The 20,259-nt window shown below is 42.4% G+C and overlaps 2 protein-coding genes and 2 long non-coding RNA genes across 7 annotated transcripts in view; 2 read left to right on the top strand and 2 right to left on the bottom strand.

Moving 5' to 3' along the window:
* TNFAIP8 (TNF alpha induced protein 8) overlaps nucleotides 1-4,215 on the top strand; it is a 47,799-nt gene extending 43,584 nt beyond the window's left edge. For all 4 annotated transcript variants that reach the window (XM_081213928.1, XM_081213926.1, XM_081213927.1 and 1 more), the window contains exon 2: nucleotides 1,192-4,215. In XM_081213928.1, coding sequence (XP_081070054.1) covers nucleotides 1,257-1,757 — 501 coding nt within the window. In that variant the 5' untranslated portion in view covers nucleotides 1,192-1,256 and the 3' untranslated portion in view covers nucleotides 1,758-4,215. The remainder of the gene's footprint in view (nucleotides 1-1,191) is intronic.
* Nucleotides 4,216-10,353: 6,138 nt separating this feature from the next.
* Nucleotides 10,354-12,084, bottom strand: LOC308597493. The gene is made up of 2 exons (XR_014013035.1): nucleotides 12,014-12,084; nucleotides 10,354-10,977 (listed from the first exon to the last, which is right to left on the bottom strand). It is a non-coding gene; the product is annotated as an uncharacterized lncRNA (long non-coding RNA).
* Nucleotides 12,085-12,516: 432 nt separating this feature from the next.
* The window catches only part of HSD17B4 (hydroxysteroid 17-beta dehydrogenase 4), a 74,773-nt gene continuing 67,030 nt past the window's right edge, over nucleotides 12,517-20,259 (top strand). The window contains exons 1-2 of the mRNA XM_081213686.1: nucleotides 12,517-12,668; nucleotides 19,387-19,440. Of these exons, the coding sequence (XP_081069812.1) occupies nucleotides 12,611-12,668; nucleotides 19,387-19,440 (112 nt within the window). The 5' untranslated portion in view covers nucleotides 12,517-12,610. The remainder of the gene's footprint in view (nucleotides 12,669-19,386; nucleotides 19,441-20,259) is intronic.
* Nucleotides 16,625-20,259, bottom strand: part of LOC308597875 — a 991,146-nt gene continuing 987,511 nt past the window's right edge. Inside the window, exon 3 of the long non-coding RNA XR_014013240.1 lies at nucleotides 16,625-16,953. This is a non-coding gene — a long non-coding RNA (uncharacterized lncRNA). The remainder of the gene's footprint in view (nucleotides 16,954-20,259) is intronic.

Below are 20,259 nucleotides of genomic sequence, written 5' to 3'. Positions count from 1 at the left end.
TGTGGATTTAGGAAAACCAATTGAGGGAGCATAATAGAAGTTTATAAAATAATGTTGTGATGTGATGAATAGAAATAATCCCCTCACCCCCCCCCCCAAAAAAAAATAATTCCTGAATTGTTTGGCACTAGATTCAGGACAGACAAGGTGTTTCTTTATACAGTGCAGCTTTTTGTGGCGTTGCACATGTGTCCTATGGGGGGGTATGTCAGCACAGGCATGGAAATCTGACACTTAAGAGAAAGAACCACAACCCTATATTCCACTCAAAACAAACAAATTGTCCTTACCAACCAAAGTGCACATTTAGTGTTCAAATATGTACATTCAAGGCGCAATCCAAGATCCTGCTAACTACCTTTTTTGCTTTTTGGAGCAACAGGGCCACCGCTACATCCGCAGCCCTGCTGCTCATAGTGGTAGAAGTGGAGAGGGCAGGATGATAGAGCCTAATGGTGGCAGCGCTATGCCCACACCAGCTCCATGCTGGAGCACCAGCCAGCCAGATGCCATCATGTAACAGCAGTGAGACCGGCTCAGGATATACTCAATCCAGGATTGGCTCAGCCATTCCACAGCCCTCAGAATATCCCATTTCAGGACTTTCTAATGGCTCCCACCAGCATGTTTGGTAGGCAGAAGGGAGAGTCTGGCTTCTGGCACAGATAAGCCTCCGCTTAATCAGTCCCCCAGCCCGATTTAAGGGAAGCTTTCATTGCTCAGCCTCTTCTCATCTCATGATAAACTGCTTTGCCCAGTAGCTACCACCCTTGCTTCTTGAAAATTCTGGGTATTTTGCCTAGAAATAAATGATCTTTCTCTGTGTTCTTCAGGTGTACTCCATCCTTTTTTCTTTTCTTTTTTTTTAGGGTCTGTAATTAGCTTCCCATATTGGTTTCAGGATTCCTTTAGGTGATTATATTTCAAGTAAGCAATATAGGGTACCATTCACTGAAATAGTAATACCAACATCAGTACTTAAATATAAAAAATATACCCTCCTAAGTAGTATAAAGGTTTTAGTTCTTTTAATTGTTACACAAGGAAATTAATCAGCATTTTAATACAGGAAGTATATGTAGTGGGAAACTTTAGTTATTTCCCCCTCACACAGTGCTTTAAAATGCTTTCACATTCAATGGATTGCATCAGATGGTCTGAAGGTACTAACATCTACTCCTTTTCTTCCAGTGGCAACAGATGTCTTCAATTCCAAAGGTTTGGCCATCCAGGCCCAGAAGAAAATCCTTGGCAAAATGGCATCTAAATCCATAGCAAATGCTTTGATAGATGACACTAGCAGTGATGTGTTGGATGAACTTTACAGAGTGACAAGGCAATACACACAAAGCAAAAAGGAAGCGGAGAAGATCATTAAAAATCTCATAAAGACTGTAATCAAGTTAGCAATCCTCTACCGGAATAACCAGTTTAATGAAGAAGAGATCATCCTTATGGAGAAATTCAAGAAGAAAGTTCACCAGTTGGCCAAAACTGTGGTGAGCTTCCATCAAGTGGATTATACCTTTGACAGAAAGTTTTTGTCAAAACTCTTGAATGAATGCAGAGACCTGCTTCATGAAATCATTCAGCGTCACCTAACTGCGAAATCTCATGGACGAGTCAACCACGTGTTTGATCACTTCTCAGATTGTGAATTTTTGGCTGCCTTGTACAATCCATTTGGATCTTACAAGTCTCACCTTCAGAGACTCTGTGATGGTGTCAACAAAATGTTAGATGAAGGGAATATATAAGTTACTGCATCGGTGGTGTATATTCATAGGCTGAGGACTACTGATGGTCTGGATTCAATGAAGGAGGGCTAGAAAAACTGTGTGTGGTAATGGCAAAATTGAATACCAAAACCAATGCTAAATATTTAGAAATTTCTTCATCAAATTGACCCATTTATTTGGAGTCATCTATTGCTATTCTTTCTTTTTGCAGTACTTTGCTTTAAAACGTGGAGCAATAAAGCCATGAAACGGGATTACTCGTGAAACAGAGCTTTTGTAAAATAGACAGGAAAAGTGCACAACAAGATAATCAGAATCAAAATGCATATTTCTACATGTAGAAGAGTATTTATAATCCTACAAAGGATCAATATTTTTTTATATACACAAATCATGACTATGGCACATATATGATAACTGGAGTTAGATTTAATAGAACCTATGCTACTTAATCTAGATCCATATATGCTATACATAAATGCTTAGGTCACATGGTCTTAGTTATACTGTTAAAATAGTTCTGCTTCGTAGGGCTGGTTCTCATATAAGACAGTAAGAGACCACACAATTGCCTTTGAAATGTGCAGGGCTGCCGCCAGATGCATCTGGAAATACTTCATTGGCATAAACTGACATCTGTACATGGTAGTCCCTGTTCCCATAATGATAGTAGTAGTTCATCAAGCTGTTGTCCTGTGGTTACTGCATCTGCATATGCTTCACATGTATTGGCATGGTTTCACATAACATACTTCCATGGAAGACCAGTACATCCCACCTCTAAACCTCGTGGCATGTACTCTCGAGGGAATTCACAAAGGCTGTTTCCATATGACCCTACCCTTAATCATATCATTAAAGGCTTTGGATTGTTAATCTATAGTACCATAATTTTGTGTGCTTTATCAGCTGAATGGTCTGGATTTGATTGATGTATTGCTATTCTTAGTTGGCTACAGTAATAAAGTGTGGCCAGGAAAACTATACATTAGTAGTGTGTGGTTAAATGAAGCACCCATATACATTTTGCCATTCTGCTAACAATACCCTCACACAAACCAAAAATTAGCTTAATCCAAAATTACTGTCATCGCTAAGGGGCTTGCTTTTAAATAGAAATTGTCCTAAATACTCCAATCCCACAGTGGGCACATGGAGTTCAGTCTACAAATGCCTTTTCTCATTTCTGTAGAAGAAGGTAGTTCCAGATCAAGTTCCTGAATAAAATGAGGCACCCTGCATGCACAAGTCAACATTTTGTGTATGTGAGCACATGAGAATCTATAGCGTGGGGTGACAAAATACAGTAACTATTTTATATATATATAAAAATGGGTGGTATTGTGAATATGCAAACCATAAGTACCAGCACCAAATTCTGAACGATATTGTGTACATAGCCTCTGAAACAGAAGTCACTGTGTAGAACCTAGAATAAATGTATAGCAAATATGGTGAAATGCATCTTATAACTGGAGCAGCTTTAAAAAACAATATTGAGGTGAAAATAGGACTATCCAAAGGAATTTGCTGAAAATGTAGTTTTTTTGTATGTCACACAAGTCTTTGCTGATTGCCAAGTTTTAAAAAGAATTGTTACTAAAAGAATATATTCATTATAAATGCTGTGCCTGGTTTTCTATGGCATAACGAATCAAAAAATGGATATGCACTACTTAATTAAATCCAAGCCATGTTTTGTTACTTCTTGACAAGTCTCTAATAATTTTTGTATATGCCATTTCAATTATGGGTAGTTGCTTTTCCTAAGGTATTGCAAAATATATGTTTTATTGCTGCGGGAAGAAACTTGATTTCCCTTAAGTTTTACCACTCATTAGCAGAGTTTGAGATCATTCTATTAAGACTTATTTAGCTGCCCTTAACACCACTACATTTAGATTGAGATGGGTATAATTCAAAGCATGGAGAATGCCTAAGAAAATAGATACAGTGGTACCTCTGGATGCAAACGGGATCCGTTCTGGAGCCCCGTTCGCATCCTGAAGCGAACGGAACCCGTGCCTGCGTGTACGCGGCTCACGATTTGCCGCTTCCGCGCATGACGCCATTTTGAGCGTTTGCACATGCTGCGAAACCCAGAAGTAACGCGTTCTGTTACGTCCGGGTCGCCGCGGAGCACAACCCAAAAACGCTCAACCTGAAGCATATTCAACCCAAGGTACGACTGTACTATAAATATGAGTGCTATCAAACCCTGGATAATGTATAATACTTCTGTTATACAGGTGGCACATAATATTCTAAGGCTGCAATCCTGTACATACCTTAACTAGGGGTGACCCATTTAACTCAGTGGGACTTATTTTTGAGCAAACATGTTTCTCAATGTGTTATAATTGCATTTTAGCTGGCAAAATGTCATATTGGAATATCAGAAGTGGTACAGAGTGGCTATACGAAGCATCATCTAGTGGAAAAAGAAATCTGTGGAATAAATTACTGAACATTTCTACATTTGTCTACCTATTGCTCTTGATTCTTTATTTATGTACACCAACTATTTCTAAGGCTGTTTTCTCCCCTCCTTGCAAGAATATAATGAATCAGTGTCCTATAACATTCATCACTTTTTAATTTTTTAAAATACTGTAATCATTACATGATAGGCAAAAGGGGTGTGCACACACAAAGAAAGATGGAAGCATAAGTGTTTTCTCCCATAGCAGAAAAACTGCCCACCACATTGGCTTTTATCATCCCTCCTTAATAAAAGAAGCAGCCTCAGGAAGTGTATGTTGAACATAGGACAACTAGCTAATGGACATGAATTAACAGCAAACTGTATGGCAGTTGGTACCTCTGTTTCAGCTGATGGGAAATAAATCTCATAGGCCAATAAAATGGTGGCCAAAGCAATCAAAAGTGCAAAAAAGGGAGATGACAGTTGCTGCAGAGCTCCTCAAAGAAATAACAAAATAAAACTCATCTGTAAAGTGGCAGGCTGCCTTCAAAAATTGCTGAATTAAAGCATAAAATTAATAATTAAAATGCACTACTATGGTACCATTGGATATGGGGATGAAAAAGTGTTTTAAATATGCACTCAAGGAATTTTCTATTAAAACTGGATGGTCAGGGAAATTGTGGGTTCTATAGGAATGTGAGGGTGAAGAACGGGGACAGTATAGGATTCCAGGCTGGAGGGTTGAGCTCCTGAACTATCTGACTACCTGCATTAGATATAAACGGCACTCATCACAGTTTAGCCCCCAAACCAAGGGCAAACTCATTCTCCAGAGATACAAATAAAACTCTTGAAAAAAATTCAGTGAAAGGCAAACTGATGAAAGCTATCGGGACTAATAGTGAAAATAAATTTGAAAGGAAACCAGTGGTAAAGCTTCAACACCTGAGTGATGAAACAGATGCTGAATGGCTCTTAGTTCAACCAGAGGAAGGTTACAAGTGACTAAAATACTGTACACTATTGCTGCGCTTCCAGTTCTGTCTGGTTCACATTGATAGAATGCCTCTCTTTGCTACCACCAAAAAGCCACTCACAAATCCTGATACTGCTGAATATAAACATTTATAGAAATAAAGGTGAGCTAGAGGAAGCAGTGGCTGGAAAATGGAAGACAATACCATCTAAGGAAGTGGCTATCGAGCAAGATGTGGATGTTCCAAGATCAATGCGCCAGTGAGATCTGGTTCAGTCTCCACCTAAAAACCATTACTGTCAAAAACCACAGGGGCTATGATATCTTGTCAGTGGAAAGAGCATTGCTTGATTTATTATTCTTACCAGGTCATTACATGGATGGCCATCTTGAGCAATAACATAAATAACATAGTATGTAAAATGGAGATGGGAAGAGGGAAAAAAGTGAGGGATAAAGAAGGGAAATATGGAAATGAAAACAGGAAAACAAAACAATTTGGAATAATGTTGAGTTACTGGAAGAGGGGAGGGAAAAGAAATACACCAACACTTGCTAGGCACAAAACACTATGCTCATGGCAAATTTTAAAATGGAGTATCCTTTATTGCTAAGTGCTATTGACTGGAATAAGCTCAAAATGGAGGAGAAGCCAGTATCATTTTCTGTTAGTGTCAGCAAGAACACAGTAATTTCCCCCCGTTTCTTCTGTTTGCTTTTTTCATCACTAGTATAGATTTGGTATTCCCTCACAAGATGTGAATAGAAACCATGTATTGATTACTGCATTATATTTTGCCACAGGGAAAAAAATTGTCCTTAAATTCTGCATTCAGTGTAAGTTATTTCTCCCTGTGTGTCCCCACATGAGCACTTTAATACTTTTATCTTTAGGTCTTCTGAATTTCAATTGAAAAACAGAATAACAACTGAACTCATTAGAATAAAGAATAATTTTTAGCCATATGTTCAGCAGCCTGATTCCACTTCATTTCACATATGTACTCAACTACTTCCATCAGTTACATATTAAAAGATGAGGCTTTTCTACAGGTCAGACCCAATGGATCCAACTAGTGGAGAACTAAACTGCTGTCAATATTTATCTGAGCAACTGTCAATATTTATCTGGAATTGTCATATTCTGTCTGAATATGGAAACTCCATCTCTGAATAGCAACTACAAATACAGCACAGTGACTTCATCCAATGTTCTCTCCTCTCACCAATAATTATGTTGGTAGTTTTAACATACTGGATAAATTCTACAGATTAATTCGCTCAATGACTAAATGATCCACATTCGTCCCCCTATGGCTGTAAATTTCTACCATTTTAAGTTAAGCTGCAGTCCTGAGAGTAAGCCCCATTGAATTTGATGGAACTTACATCTGAGTAGACATATATAGAAGCAGATTGCTAAGAGTTCTCTATAATTCAGACTACTGTTTTGTATCTCTAATAGTAGCAAGCCACATACAGAACTTGTTGTAACAATTGTTTGTTACATTATTTGTGGCCAACCTAACTAGTGAAACCAGTACATTAGCACAATGAGACACTGGTGCCTTGGGCACAACCTAACTAGTGGAATCAGTAGCTTGCCAGACCTGGTGCCTTAGGCACAACTAGTTCAACAAATGCATGCATTACAAATGCAAAGCTTGGTTCTTGCAAGAAAACAAGGCAGCAGACCTCTCCTATGAAAGTGGAAAGTTAAGTGCTTCTCAAATGTTTACCTTTGCCAATTTGTTCTTTAGAACTTCCCACCGTGTGTTGCACAATATGCAGTTGCTTGCCATCAAATCCAGGAAGCAGCTTTTCAGATACCACTGCTGACAGATGATCAACTGCATGTATCTGAAAAGAGGTTGACTTCACTGCTTTTGAAGCAAAGAAGCAAAGGAAATAACATGTTTATAGTTAATCTATAGGGACACTACTGAATTAGTGATACACCACAGTTGTTACAGACACTACTTCCAGTGCAGGCATTTCAGAAAATATATTGCAAACTGGGGGAACATAAAAATAGCTGTTAAAACAAAGGGAGGAACTTTCCCTCCTTATGCAAGGTATTTCAAACAGGAAACTGAATTTAGGATAAGTACAGCTCCTTCATCAAGATACACTTTTCAGTTTGTTATCAATAGTGGTAACTTGTCTTTTACCTGGCAGAAGATGCCTTTTTTGTGCAACCCAATGTATAAGAGTATGCCATTGCTCTGCATTAAAAGACAACTTGTACAGGTACAAACTTTGATTTATTTATGGGGGACATTAGCGTTGAGGCATGAAACCTAAAAGGGTTTCAGAATTCAATGAAAATTTTGTCTCTTTTTTCCAGGGGCATGTGCTAAAATCAAAGATGTGGGGAAATAAAGATTGCTTCTCTGGGATGAAAAGCGCTGAAGCAAGCATGATTAATTGTCTGAAGTTAGCACATACAACACAGTAGTCAAAGGTCTCTAGTGTTTATGTAGCTTCCAAAATCATTTTTTATGTTGTAGCTTGAGTCTGGGGGCAGGCGGGAAAGGCGTATCTCAGAGCACATGCAATGTTTTCCTCACTACTAAGTAACCAAACACAGCTGATGGAAGCCTGATCTACTAGCTATGATTTCGCATGTATGAGTTCCATCACTGTCCTTTATACAAATGAGGGGTGTGGATACAATTACTACATCTCTTCCTAAATTAGGCTCTGGTGCCTAGTGGAGAAAAGTGCTCTGCAGGCATTTGGAAGAATCTGTGTGGGTTTAAAGCCCTACCCCAATATCCCCTGTATACTGGGTTCTTTGCTGACCTTCACATATTCTGTGCAGTGGTTCAAAGGGGAATTATAACGGTGTTCAGTTGAATGTGATCCTAATACTCTCTGCAACTGGGAACCCTGCACAATCTGGGTTCCAGTTCAAATCTTCCTGCATACCTCTATGCTGAATGAAAAAAGGCAGGAGGAGGAGGAGTTGGGAATGTTGGGGTGGGGCTAGAATACACATCCCTGCACCCCTACATAGTTTGAACCGTCATACATTATTATGAAAGACTGAAGATGCTAAGCAGTTGGCTGGCACTCTTGTCACACTGAAATGGTGGGCTGAACAGAGCCATTGACACAATTGCTACTGAGTGCCTTTGGTGCCACCACCAGTGGCGGAGCTTCAAGCTCTGGCACCGGGGGGGGGGGCAGAGAACAGGCAGGGGCGTGGCTGGTGCGCATCCCGGGGGTGTGGCACCCCGCCCACAGGGGCGCGGCATGCATCCTGGGGGTGGCGTGCCGCCTGCAGGGGCGTGGTGCCCAGCGTGGGCGGGACAGCCGTGATTGCACGGGGATCGTGCTGCCAGGGGCGGTGTGCTCTCCCCGCCCCCTCTTCCTCCACCAGTGGTCACCACTGCAACTACAGGTAGCTGTCCAGCAGAGCTTCCAAGTAGCAAATGGGCTGTTGTTATCTGGCCAAGAGAGCTGCTCTGACACCCTGAGCAGCCTGCTGTGACAAATTTGTCATGCACTTTAGGGACAAAATTGCTGATTCAAAGCAGGACAGTGCAGTTAGGTAGAGCCATCTATACCTACTTATTTTTCTCAACCTCTCAGTGACTTTTGATATGGTTGCCAATGGTATTCTTCTGGAACAGCCCAGGGAGATCAGAGTTGGGGACACTGTACTTCAGTAGTTTCACCATTACCTGCCGGGTGGCTTTCAAAAAGTAGTTATGAGGGCATCATTGTTTGGTGCCATGCAAGTTATCTGAAGGCAGCCCTGTTTAGGAAAGTTTTTAATGTTTGATGTTTTCTTCTGTTTTTAATCTGCTGGGAGCCACCCAGAGTGGGGCAGAGTATAAATAATAATAATGCTCCATGCAAGCTGACATATTATTTAACAGCTATGTGAAACTGCTCAGTGTTTCGTAGTGAGGTGTCACCAGTGTGGAGGACACCCTGTTCTGTTTCATCTGAATCAGAAGAGATTGAAATTCTAGAATGGTGCTTGGAGATGGTGTAAAACATACTTCAGTGAATCCACTCCTTTAAACTGGCCCTTTTTTCTCTAATGCGTTAAAAACAAACAAACAAAAAAACCTTGAAATTAAAGAAGCAATGTTCTCTCTTTCAGAAACTGAAAACATGCCAGCAGCCAGTCCTTTCTACAGTAATAAATCAGGTTATCTAATTATTAAAATGCTAGAGATAAAGCAATCCTGAGGTTGGTGCAAAGCACTGAGAGGGTGCAAAACTGTGTACTGTAGTTGTGTCAGCAATACAATACTCCCCCTAGTGGGGAGGAAATCAGACTTTGATATATTATTCTTATCAGAGAATATGCAGCTCTTTTTTGCAGGATTACATATAAGTTTGGGACTACGGGCCTTGAAAAATGCAGAGATCCGCTTGTGCAGTTTTATTTTATTTATTTTATTAAATTTTAATTAGTTTTCAAACGTTTCCATAGTGTGTGTTGCTACTTGTGTGGCTTATTGAGGTTGACAAATTGGGCATTAAAAAGGTTTTGAGATTTATATTACTGCAGCCTCGGAAAAAAGGCGGGGTTTTGGGTTGGGAATAATTACAAAAGCGTTCCTGGCCATGTGCAGAGGGCTCCCCCACCTCCATGCCCCCATGAGGCGGGCGCAGTCATTCCCCTTCCTCCTCGTCGCCGTCACGCTGCGTCCGGGCAGGTCGCGTTTCCCAAGCCTAAAAAGAGCGTGCCCTGCCCTGCCGCCCCCGCGCCTTACCCACTTGAGAAGACGCCTTGTCTCGCTAAGCGACGCCATCTTGTCTCGCCGACCGAGCCCTCGAAAGCCCCGCGGCCCGAGCGAGGAGCGCCCCCATTGGCTGGCTGGGCAGAAGAAATCAGGTGGTCACGTGCTACCCCCAACTGCCAAATACATCGTTTCGAAGAGTAACTGCGCGTGCGCTCTCTCTTTTTCTCTCGCTGGCTTCTGTCGCAAGAAAGCAAGTCTCGCGAGATTTGAAAGTACTTTTTGCAGGCAGTGTTACAGTGTTACAGAGTGCTTTTAAAACACTGATGGGCGGCTAGTGTACTGTATTACCCATTTTTTTTTTTACAATTTCCGGAGCAGCTGCGGTAACCTTAAAAGATTAACCGGTTTATTATGGCACAGCCTTCCTTGTAGGAGGCTAGGGTTGGGCTTTTCGGTATATAAAGAAAAATCTGCAGCGTCCTTAACAAACGACAGTGCCCAGAATTTGTTGAGGGAAATAATGTATTTCGAACGGATGGTGGCTTTTAGTCCCAGCAGTAACCTGAAACTTGAATAGTCTCCAGACAGCTTAATGACTAACATATGGACTAAGTAGTTCATTTAACCATATGCATGCATCTAAATTTCCATATGGAAATTAATTGGGAGGATGCTCTACTATCTCATTCTGTGACTAAATGTATATTCTAACGCCAAGCCAGCTTCTCTCCCTTTCTCCCATGCAGCCTAATAAGAGAACAGAGGAACACTAAAAGTTGCCCCCTGTTTTGTTACATTTCAGTTGGTCTTAACAAATACTGTCTGGCCATGGATTTTGGAGAGTCTTTATTTTTATCCTGCATCTTGCACTTCTTGGCTACGAAGAGAAGGGATGAATCCCATCTTCCAATTCTACAAGTAGTAAAGCATGCCTCATACCAAGCTTTGCACCTCACATTTCTCAAGCTTTTAACATCCTCTGACAAACCATAGTTTCAAACACCTGTAGGTCTGTTTAACGGAGCAAATTGTCCCATGACCCAGCCAGCAGAGTTGCCAAGATCAGAGATGCCTTTTTCTGTTTCCATTTGAAAAATACATCTGCAGTGGTTTGAGTAACTCTGTGAACTTGAAAAACTGCAACATAACAGTAACTGAAAGCATCTGGCAAAGTTTAATTTAAAAAAAAAAAAGACTGCTGCAGTTCAGGAGACTTTTTGCCTTCTCAGAAAATGTGCACAAATTAACAGAATGCTGCTGGTATTCTTTCATAAATGTGTTTTCCCAAGCCTTCCCTTCTCTAGAACTAAAACAGCACTCGAGTTTGATGCTGCAATTCTAAAGCCACTTACCCAAGAGTAAGTAAAGGTAAAGGACCCCTGGATGGCTAAGTCCAGTCGAAGGTGACCATGGGGTGCGGCACTCGACTTGTTTCAGGTCAAGGGAGCCGGCGTTTGTCCGCAGGCAGCTTTTCGGGTCATGTGGCCAGCATGACCAAACTGCTACTGGCGAACATTGGACCGTGACAAATGCCAGAGCGCACTGAAATGCCATTTACCATCCCGCTGCAGTGCTACCTATTTATCTACTTGCACTGGCATGCTTCTGAACTGCTAGGTTGCCAGAAGCTGGGACAGAGCAACATGAGCTCACCCCCGTTGTGTGGATTCGAACCACCGACCTTCCAATCAGCAAGCTCAAGAGGCTCAGTGGTTTAGACCACAGCGCCACCCATGTCCCTTTTACCCATGAGTAAGCCCCATGGAACTCAATGAGACTTACTTTGGTGTAGACATGTACCCTATTGTGCTGTGAGGCACAAATGCAACACACATTTCTATCCACAGCATAACCTACACATCCTTTGCCCTTCCCATTACTTATACACCCATTGCCAGTTTCTACTCCAGCTTTCCCCAACCTGGCGCCCTCTGGGCTACAGCTTCCATCAGCCCCAGCCAGAACAATTAATGGTGAAGCATGATGGGAGTTGTAGTCCACAACATCTGGATGACAGAAGGTGCGCTTCTGCTCCTCCATGAACCACCTTGTTCCATGAACAAGGAATCAGATTTCTTGGTTCACATGGGTGCTGCCATTAAAAATATCTCCTGGGGTGCAAGTGAGAGCTCAGCTGCCGGTTCAAAACAGCCCCGCCACTTACATTTTTCATTCTTAAAAAACGGGAAGGCTTCTCTGCTTTTACCACCTTTTGTTTGGAAGTCCTCAAGCACCTCTGCCTTTAACATTAAAGGGAAGGTCTGGATTCCACCTTCAGAGGGTCTATGCCAGTGATGGCCAAACTCGGCCTCCAGCTTTTTTGGACTACAACTCCCATCATCTCTAGCTAACAGGACCAGTGGTCAGGGATGATGGGAATTGTAGTCCCAAAACAGCTAGAGGGCCATCACTGGTTTATGCAGCGTTTCCCAAACTTGGATTTTTGACTACAATTCCCATCATCCCTGATCATTGGCCATGGTAGCTGGGGATGATGGGAGTTGTAGTCCAAAACAACAATAACATATGGGGACCTAAGTTTGGGGAAATCCTGGTCCATTGAAAGCGATCGTTAGTACTTTATTTAAGCTGCGCGGCTCGGAGGAGGTGGTGGCTGCTTGCTCCAACGAACTACAGTTCCCAGAATGCAACGAGCCAAGTCGCGCACGCGCTCTCCCCTTGCCCTTTGGCCGGCTTCTACCCTGCTTACCCTCTGAGCTGTGCAGCTGGGGAGGAGTGTCTCTCGAGTTGCAGAAGCAGCATGTCCGCTCCCTTGAGGTTTGACGGGCGGGTGGTGCTGGTGACTGGCGCAGGGGGAGGTAAGCAGCAGCGACCTCGAGGGCTTTCAAGGTTGCTTCTTAGTTACCTGCCCGGGTGCAGGTAGGAGGGGGCTGCCTGCAGGGTCTGCAGACGTGGGTCCTAGGCTGCTAGGTGTGTGCTGTCAATAGTAGGTTTCTTGGCGAGCTTCTTTTTGGGGGGACGAGACTAAAGCTGTGCCCTCTTACCTGGGAGCAAGTCCCACTAGGATCTGCTTTTGAGTAGACATGTATTGGGCTGCAATACATGGGATCTGCTTTTGAGTAGGCTGCAAAAATCTTATATGCATTTAACCTAGGTTTCATTTTTGAGCAGACACTTTTGTACTAGAAGATCAATATAGTTTCTGGCAGTGTCCACGCAGATTCTTCTGGAAAGCTCACACACACAGTTTCCTGTCGTTTGTTCCCAGATTTTCTTGTTCAGTGAAATCCTAACCCCTTTTATATGCAGCTTTTTTTTACCTGTTATGGCTGGCAGGTATTTATAGACCGTTTGTGTTGAGAGTGTCAAACTAGAAATGACAAGACCCAAAATCAAATACTCAGTGATGAAGCTCCCTTTCAGCTACTTACTGCCCAGCCTAACCTGCTTCACAGGTTACATTTGAGAGGACAAAAGCAGGGGAGAGCTTAATCACGCTCATCTCTTTTAGTTCCTCGGAGGAAAACATAGGTAACGAAATAAATAACAACCACCAATGGCTTTGCTTATTGCCACATCGGTTTGCAGTGAATTATGCAACTTAATGCTGAATGTGATAATGTAATTGTTACTGACACGGGGACTGCAAAATGAGGCATTCTTGTCCTTTTACCTCCCCACCCTGCAAAACGGCTATTGTTACAAAAGTGACAATTAAAAAAACACCTTTGGAGTAAGTTGTTAAGTTGCAAATCTTTTCAACTTTATATTCTTAAAAAAGGTAGGACGTGTTCCTAACTTTGCTTCAGAATATTGCCTAGATCCCTGAGATTGTGGGTGGGGATACGTGAGTTTCAAAACCTGCCCACTCACAGATTAAACCGTTCCCAAGGAAGATAATAAACATGCATAACAAGCCAAGCCTGTGTTTTGCAATATGTACTGCCACTAACTTCTTGAACCATTTAACGTGTAGGCGCTCTTAATGCAAAGCATTCTGATTCTAGAGTTAGTACCAGTGTTTTATCCCTTTTTATTAGAATAATAAAATCATCCAGTTGTATACTTGGAAGGTATCAAGGGTCATCTAGTCTGAGATGCCTTCAGGAATCTTAGCTAAATCATATATGATTTAATGACTTTGCTATCATATCTTTTCAGTTATTATTAAAGCCATATATCTGAACCGCCATCTTTTCAGAGTCAATGATTACCAGCTTCTAGTATACATTCCTGTTATTGCTTAAAGCATAAGGGACGATTTGCCTCCACTATGGGCTAAGTGAGATCCAACTATTCAGCCCCACTACCTTGCCTCAGAGGACATGAGTGGGAAGACTCAGGCAAGACGTGCCTCCTTTACCTCAGATAATAATAAATAATATTTTTGTTATTTGTACCCTGCCCATCTGACTGGGTTGCCCCTGCAACTCTGGTCAGCTTCCAAAATAAGTAAAAACATAACAAAACATTAAACATTAAAAGATGACTTCAGTGGGCTCTGATGCTAGGTAGGCAGAGGGTAAAATGCATAGGCTTGCCATACACCAGGGAAATTTCTGACATGTCCTGGTTCTTGGGTGTAAAAATGGCATCGGGGGAATTTTGCCAGGGAGAACCCAGATGTATGGCAACTCGATAGGAAAAGCAGCGGGAACAGCTCACTATTTGGGGGGGCAGGTCAACAATTTGGGTTTGTTCCTAAAAATAGCTCAATATTTTTGGGGTCTTCCTAAAAAAAGCTAAACAAGTTTGTGTGTGTCAGGAATTTTACTTTTTGAAGTATGGCAACCCTCAAAAGGCAACACCTGAAAAGACCAAGAATGAGGGCAGGAAATGCCACCTAAATGATCCTGGCTCTAATAAGGTACTTTGGTGTTTGTTTCGTGAGCATTTTTTGTAAGGGACTTTGAGAGCTTCTCAGGCCCATAAAGTGCACTGTAAGTATTCTTAATCCACAAAGCATTTTATGAACTGGCAGGTTTAGTCATTCAGTTCTGGCTTAGCATCAGCACCAAGCATACTGGGACATTGGATAGTGCCAATGTGCCCTGGCACAGCCCACCAGGGCTGATGCCTGCCTTGGTGGATGCCCTCAGTGCCCCTTGAGTCCCTCAAGTGGAAGTGCTGTTAAACATGGCAATCTCCTGCTTGTGCGCACTTGTGCGCTTACCCAGAAACAGCGGAGACACTGCTGTATTGTGAGTTAATTCTTTAAAGCGTTTCTAAGTTGCTCTTTATCTTAGGGTACAGAAATGGCTCCCAGCCCATTTTGGTGCCATTGCCACTGGGTAAACCAGTAAAGGAGACGAGGGCATTTATAACCTAGCTGCTGCAGGGAGGAGAGGCACTGGAGAGGGCGGGTGGCCCCCACCCCCTGCCTGTCCAGGGCCTCCCAAAATCTATAGCTAGGTATGACCCAATTAAGCAAATTGCAATTAATTGTATGAGTTTAGTTGATTCATCAATCACCTTAATCTTACTAAGTTGCTGCATGAAACTGCTGTGGATCTTTTTGCACGTGAGGTGTGGGAGTGAAGGTTTGGAATAAGGATTCTTGATCAGGTTGTTCAGCTAGATAAGCCATGCAAAAGAGGAGTTAGACGAAACTGAGGGAGGGACATAATTAATAACTGGCTTGAGATATGAGTTTCGTCCAAGCAAAGTACGTTTTGCCAGGGCTTTGTTACCAGCTTTGGCACAAAGATCAGTTGTGGGAGAAGGTGTCTGTGTATCAGGCCACTTCAGGTTTGCTAGCGAGTCACATTAGCAAGTTATTTGGTGCCCATTGACTGCACAAACCATGGAATAACCAAGATGCAAGCTTCAAGAGGGGTAACTCTCAGCAAAAAGCTCAAAGAGTCTCATAACACTGTGGAGTCTAACAGACCTATTGTGTCATACGGTTTTTTTGTTTTTTGATAAAAAAATGTTAATTTTATTTATACATTTTTCAGTTGACACTTTGCCGTACATACATGCATCATCTTATCTTACAACTATGTAGACTTCCCAACCTATCCCTCACTGACCTCCTAGCACATTTTCTTTGATTTGCTACATTACCTTTCTTTTTCCACCTTTTCTATCCCTACAATTCACTTACCTTCCCCCCCTCTGCTTTATGCCCACTTGAAAGTTTGCCTTGCTTCCATCTCTTTTTAAATATTCTCGAAAGCAATCCCACTTGCTTTTTATTTTACTGTATTTTCTTATAGTTTCATATTTTTGCCATCATACTCGCTAGTTCCACACATTCTGTTAATTTGTGTAACCACTGCTCCTTTGTCGGAGTAATCCTTTCTTTCCAGTTTTTTGCGTAAACTATTCTATTCTAGTGTCATAAGTTTTTGCAGACTTCATTTTGTTTGCTGCATTTAATTTCCCACTGAACTCACTGTTTACAGTTCCCCTTGCACGCACCATGTTTATATATCCTGAGTTATAGGCAGTGCTTTTTGGGGGGGGCACAGGGGTACGCATACTGCTAAACATTTTGTGAATCTAAGTTTGGCCTCATTGAGGGGCAGTATTTCAATATGAGAAGGAAAATGAGAGTACCCATAAACATTTTTTTTAGAAAAAAGTACTGGTTATAGGTATAGAACACTTAATGCATCTGATAGCTGTCAACCGTCCCTTATTTGGTGGGAAAGTCCCTTATCCCAGCGACATGTCCCGCTGCTGTCCCTTATTGATGATGTCCCTTAAATTTCCCAGGTTTCAAAGGAAGCAGCTCCTCTCCCTCCCTCCCTACTGGCCACGGAGGAGGGAGGCTCCAGCTGTGTTGCTTGGCTGCGTTGCTCACCCAATAAGGAGTCTAAGAATGACTTGGGGATGGAGCTTGCATGCCTTGTGCCGATGAAATCGGCCGCGTTGCCTGGGGACTCGCCTTTGCTCAGCGCTTCCCAGCAGAGAGGTGACGGTGGTTTTCCTTGCTGCATCCCCTTTGCCGGGTTGCTGCGCTGTGGGAACCACTGCTTGAGGCTTCGTTTGGCTGCTGGCTGGGCTTTCTGCCTTTGGCTCGGAGGGGCTCAGAAGTTGAACATACCTGTGCCCGGAAAATCCCTTATTTTGGCTGCTGATCCCTTATTTTTGAGGCTGCTGGTCCCTTATTTTCAAATCTATAAGTTGACAGCTATGCTATAGTAATAAAGAACAGAGGAAAATACCTTACACCAAAGCAGATCATTGATCTGTCTAGCTCAAAATTGTCTATGCAGACTGACTGTTGCTCTCCAGGTTTTCAGATCAGTCCTACATGGAGATGCTCTGGACTGAACCTGGTATCTTCTACATCCAGATAAGATGCTCCGATCTATGGCCCTTCCTGAAATGTTCAGGAAGTCCACAATAGTTTATGCCATAACAAATTAGTTTTTAAAGTTGCACAAGGCTCTTTGTTCTCCAAGATGCATGTAAATGTTAAAGCTGCCAGTGTCGCAATGCACTTGATAACTGAATAGGGCATTGATTCTATTCACAGAGCGTTTGTTGGAAAAACAAGTTCCCACAGATACGCTGCACTGGTCACTTGCGAACAACCGATTCTAATTTATAAATGCTTTTAAGAAACCTTAGATTTAAGAACACTGCACTACCAACTTATCTTTTTTGTGGGGTGCATCTCAAGAGTGATCTCATGAATTAGCCCAACAGTTGGGTATTGTGGGTTGCTGAAGTTGTATGTTGCTATTTTGCTTAGCCAAATGCCTGTTCAAGTTTGTTTTTGAAGCCACTTCATTTGTATGAAAAAGGGCTTCAGGTTCTGTCTTTGCATTCTAAAAACTTTTTACAAGGATCAATTATTCCCCCCCCCCCCACTAAAGTGGCTTTTGTAATTCGATTGTCCATGGGATCAAGGATGAAATAAAAATAGGAGAAGGACAATTGGATTCTGTTACAGTGCTGTTGTGTGCATGTTGAACAAATGGCCCCAACTGAAGAAAGAGTTTTTGCCTTTAGTGCAAAATGAGGAAGGCAATCTAATGCTCCAGTCCTAAACTCCCCTACCTTGAGAGTAAGCCACAGGACTTACTTCTGAGTAGACCTGGTTAGGATTGTACTGTAAGGTTGCAATCTCATACCCACACAGTCAGTGGGATTTCTATGTAGACAGGCGTAGGATTGCACTGTAAATTTATTTGTTGGCATCCACCTGTCTCAAAAGACAATGGAGTGTGCCTCTGGGGGTGATGTCAAATCGCTGGAGAATCACAGCGCCTGCTTCGGCTGCAGAGACTTGTAACTGCTGCCTCTTGCGTTGTTTTTGCTGCGTTAGCAGCACCGAACTGACCTCTTTAGAGTGTAGGCCTGGGCAGTGTACATGCAGGTCCTGGGCTGCTCAGACGGCAGGACCCCTCTCTCGGTCTTGCTGATGTGGTCCAAAGGAAAGCAGAGCAATCATTTGGATGTGGGTGGTTCTGTGGTCTAAACCACTGAGCCTTGGGCTTGCTGATCAAAAGGTCGGTGGTTTGAATCCCTGTGATGGGGTGAGCTCCCGTTGCTCAGTTCCAGCTCCTGCCAACCTAGCAGTTCAATAGCACGCCAAAAAGTGCAAGTAGATTAATAGGCACCGCTGCGGCGGGAAGGTAAACGGCGTTTCTGTGCACTGCTCTGATGTCAGTGTTCCGTTGCGCCAGAAGCGGCTTAGTCATGGTGGCCACGTGACCCGGAAAAACTGTCTGCAGAGTGGACAAATGCTGGCTCCCTCGGCCTGTAAAGTGAGTTAAGCGCCGCAACCCCAGAGTTGTTCATGATAGGACTTAACTGTCAGGGGTCTCTTTACCTTTACCTTTTTACCTGGCTGCAGGAGTTGCCATTCCAACTGTCTTAGGGACTCTGCTCCGGATTACTGTAGTGTTTACCCTTTACCCTTTTCTTTTCACAAAGATGTCTCACAAAGTAGCAGGCACGGATTTTCCACCAGGGTTTACTCCCAAAGCCTTTCTCACGAATGAGAATAGCCGCTATTTTGGGTGAAGATGAGCATACATTCTAAAGTATGGTGGCTTGGAATGAACATACACCTGCTGTATGTTCAGAAAACATATGCATCAGAATATGTTTTCAAACTACTTCCCCCACCACAATCTCCATGACGGAGGCATATTGTAAAATGTTCACCGATGTTAAACTTAAACTTGCAAGGCTACCATATTAACTTGGGAAGTAGTAGATTAATCTACCAAGTTTATTTTCCTTCACTCCATCCATCTTCCCAGAATGAACCATGGCCGCCTAATTTCCTTCTCTACTGCACAGCTTAGTTACATAGATTGTTCCAAGTATTTCTGCAGATGAAAGGACTTAAGCGATTAGCTTCTTCTGGGATAGCCCTCCTGGGAACAAGATCAGCAAGTAAGCCAGGAGTACTGATGACATTCGCTTTGGATATCTCTTTCTGAGCCTCTGCTTAATTCCCTATATCAGATGATTGCACAAAACATGGATGTGAAGCAACCTCAGAATAAATGTTCCTTTTCTTGTTGGGTTATCCACACACACAAACTCAACTTCTTTTTCGGTTTTTAAACTGCTGAGATTCTAAAAGAACTTCTTTTTAATCCCTCGTAGGACTGGGCAGAGCCTATGCCCTGGCGTTTGCTGAAAGAGGAGCTTCTGTGGTTGGTAAGTTATTTACTTTAGTTCTTTTGCCAGCAACCTTTGTCATTTGTGATTTAAAACACTGCAACTTGTCCCAGCAACCTTTGCACTTCATTTATTTATCAATTAATCGTTGCGTTCCTTACTTGTGGAGATCCACTGTTAAGCTTTCCCGTTTTAATTTCTCTGACCTAGTTTCGATGGCAAGACAGCTAGGGGTTTTACATAATGGCATAACTGGCATTTGGGTAGTACATCTTCTTGCCCACAGGCACAACATGTTTATGGGGAATCTGGTGTTAAGTTGGAGTGGTGGCTACTTACTGGTAAGGAAATGTTTCCTGAAAACAGAAACACTTGCGGTTCCACAATGCCACATGCAATATTTTAGAAGAGTGTTGTGTGTGTGTAATTTCTTTCATGTCATGTTCATGGTGCTCATGCAACGCTGCCGGACTTTAGTGATTAATTGGCTTGTTTTTCATAGTTGGAGAACAGCAGCTTCATGTGATTCATTAAAGGGAACCAAGCAGTTTCTGAGTGCGCATATATGCACATAGGTTAGGAGCATACTGGAACATACTGGAAACTCTGGAATGTGTTTAATGCATTGGAGGATAACCAAGTTATGGAAGGGTCTAAAGACAACAGCAATATAAAATGTGTGTTATGGATTAAGTCCTCTTAGTTTTCCTACATGTATGGTATTGTATGTTAATCCGCTTCTGCCCATTAAAATACACTCGTTTCTAATTAGCTAACGACACTTCCAAGGCTTATTGAACCTTGAAATAAACTAGGAAATAATATTGAACTAGGAAATAAAACTCACTGCATTCTGAG

The sequence above is a fragment of the Podarcis bocagei genome, assembly GCF_964188305.1.
Source record: "Podarcis bocagei genome assembly, chromosome: 11".
Taxonomy (NCBI): domain Eukaryota; kingdom Metazoa; phylum Chordata; class Lepidosauria; order Squamata; family Lacertidae; genus Podarcis; species Podarcis bocagei.
This window is presented reverse-complemented; position numbering and strand designations above follow the sequence as displayed.